At 41.7% G+C, this 2,500-nt stretch overlaps 1 protein-coding gene across 10 annotated transcripts in view; it reads left to right on the top strand.

The window, feature by feature from the left end:
* LOC137997781 (uncharacterized) overlaps window positions 1–2,500 on the top strand; it is a 155,978-nt gene that overhangs the window by 137,499 nt on the left and 15,979 nt on the right. For all 10 annotated transcript variants that reach the window (XM_068844022.1, XM_068844021.1, XM_068844024.1 and 7 more), the window contains 3 exons: window positions 1–477; window positions 748–1,005; window positions 2,067–2,500. The exon at window positions 1–477 is cut by the window's left edge and continues 454 nt beyond it; the exon at window positions 2,067–2,500 is cut by the window's right edge and continues 2,019 nt beyond it. In XM_068844022.1, the coding sequence (XP_068700123.1) occupies window positions 1–477; window positions 748–1,005; window positions 2,067–2,500 (1,169 nt within the window). The remainder of the gene's footprint in view (window positions 478–747; window positions 1,006–2,066) is intronic.

Genomic DNA, 2,500 nt, shown 5'->3' on the forward strand with positions numbered 1-2,500 from the left:
CAGAAAGCATTGTGGTGTCTGATGAGACTCTTGGAGAATCTAATGAATGTCCTGATGTGCATATTGAGGGAAACCCTGGTCCACAATGTCAAAGTTCCTTGGAGGAAATCGAAGTGTCAGCTTCAAACGGTATTGGAGTGAGAACTCCCAGAAATATTGATCTTGATCCTGTCATATTAAGTAAGGATGAGAGGTCTGCAACTTTTGGGAATAATTCCTTTGAATTACTGGAACAAATAAATGAATTGAAGGAACAGCTAAGAGAGAGGGAGGCAGAAAATCAGCAACTCCGAGCAGAGGTTGGACGATATTTGTTTCTTGAGGACAGAGAGAAACGTAGTGGCAAACTTCTTTCAGTACCCAGAGAAATTGCTAGTGATGAGTTTATATCTTGTGGGGCCAGTGCATCATTCAAATGTGGAACCACCAATGGAAGACTTCTTGGTGGAGCAGCTTCTTCTCTCCAAGACAACCCAAGTATGTGAAAAGTATTTTGATGTTGCAATTTGACCTTTCAGGCTCCTACATCATTCTTATGACTGATTTTTCTTTCTTTGTTTTGTTTTGTCTGGTGTGGTCGAAATTACTAGATCTGCATTGGCTCACACCGCGGGGTTCCTTCCACCCGTAGGGCAGACACATGATCTATATTTTTAAGGGTGCTATAGAACCTGTGCCCCTTAGTTGCTCTGGGAATTTTGGAAGATTAATGTTAAAATCCACCTCTGTTGTGCAATATTTTGGTAGATTTGAACTTGCGAGCAAGGTTTATAGACATTTCCAACTCGTTATCGGCTGAGGAATTCAAAGAGATGAAGACTCTGGCCAGGGGCAAAGTTGATGGTTTCAGGCTTGCCAAGATGAAAGTGGGCTTTGAACTGTTAAAAGAGGTGGAAAGAGTCAGTGAACACCCATGCACAGACATTGTAGAGCTGCTTAAAGGGATCCAGCGCTTTGACCTCCTGGAGAAACTTGGATTACCCTATCCTGAGAGTAAAACCAGTGGTATGGACTGAATTCTCTGATCCATAGACCATTTACGGATATGGTGGCCATTTTGAAATCTTATGTTTCAAATAGCTGTTATGAGATTCGAAGGGGGCAAATTAGTATGCATACCCCCATAGAATTCCATAATAGCTATTTAAAATAGATTTCATTCAAAATGGCCACCGTACCCGTAAAATGGTCTATGGGAAAAAAAGATTTTGGTGTAGGCTGTTCAAATTTATCATGCTTCTTTATGCAATTGCTAAAATTGTGGCCATAACTGCGAGGATTATAGCGAGGATTATAGCTTTCATATATCATTTCGTTCATTGATTCATTCCTCACGGGAAAATTAGAATCCGCAAATGACCAGCTCTCAGCGGCAACGGGGTTTGAACCCGTGACCTCGTGATACCACTGCGACGCTCTAACCAACTGAGCTATGAAGCCACTGACGTTGGGAGCTGGTTCAAACCCCGTGAAGTCCTGAATTTATCAGGCTTCTTTACACAATTGCTAAAGTTGTGGCCATAACTGCGAGGATCATAGCTTTACTTGAAATTACAATTACATTTCTATTCCTAACTCAATAATGTTAGGATCTGAGTTTGTTTTCTTTTCCACACCGTGTTCCAGTATTTTAGATGCTGTTCCTCAGCCACTTTTGCAATGTACATTGAATTGAAACAAATGTATGGTGTGAGCCATAGGCAAAACGGAAAAGTTATCCTAGGCTCTCAGCTGGACACAATGAAAAACAGACACCTGAAAAATTCAGGTGCATGGCTTCAATAGGATTCGAAGCGATGACCTCTGTGATGTCGGTGCAATAGTCTACCAGTGACCAATGAAGCCACTCACTCAGTTTTTCAGGTGTCTGTAAGAGACAATTGCTTAAATTGTCCAGAGGAGTGCAAGGGTCACAAGTCTCCCTTTCGATGTACATATACTTGTTTTGATCCTGTTGTTCCACGTACAGTGTACCTGCTGTTTTTGATATTCAGACATTAGTAGCATTGTTCACCTCTCTGATGCAGGTACATGCATTAATTTTGCCACCTTGTTTGAAATTTCAGTCAGTGCTGGAACATCTTCCGATTCTGTTCCATCGAGAGATGAAAAATTGCAAGATCGAGAACAAGAACTAGATGAAGAAAGATGTGTAACTCAAATGTCTTGCAAGTCCACTATAGGTTTTGCACACGGAAGTGAAGACAATGGCCAGAAGTTTACACCAGATCATAACTGCGACTTGTATGCATCCGTTTCTTTTGAGAGTGACAGTGAGGATCCGGTGTCAATTAACATTGAGGATAGTGATCTTCTGCCCAAGGATAAGGTCGGAGCCAGTTCCAAACAAGGCATTTGTGTCCTTGATCAAAGTGGACCATTGAGTGGTGGTAGCAGCATATCAGTTAGTTCGTCTGATTCATTGCCTTTAAGCTCCGCTGAAAGTACACCAGTTTGTTCAACTAGCAGCTCACAAGGATCTTACGAGAAGTCAGCAAAA

The sequence above is a fragment of the Montipora foliosa genome, chromosome 3 (genome assembly GCF_036669935.1).
Source record: "Montipora foliosa isolate CH-2021 chromosome 3, ASM3666993v2, whole genome shotgun sequence".
NCBI classification, from domain to species: domain Eukaryota; kingdom Metazoa; phylum Cnidaria; class Anthozoa; order Scleractinia; family Acroporidae; genus Montipora; species Montipora foliosa.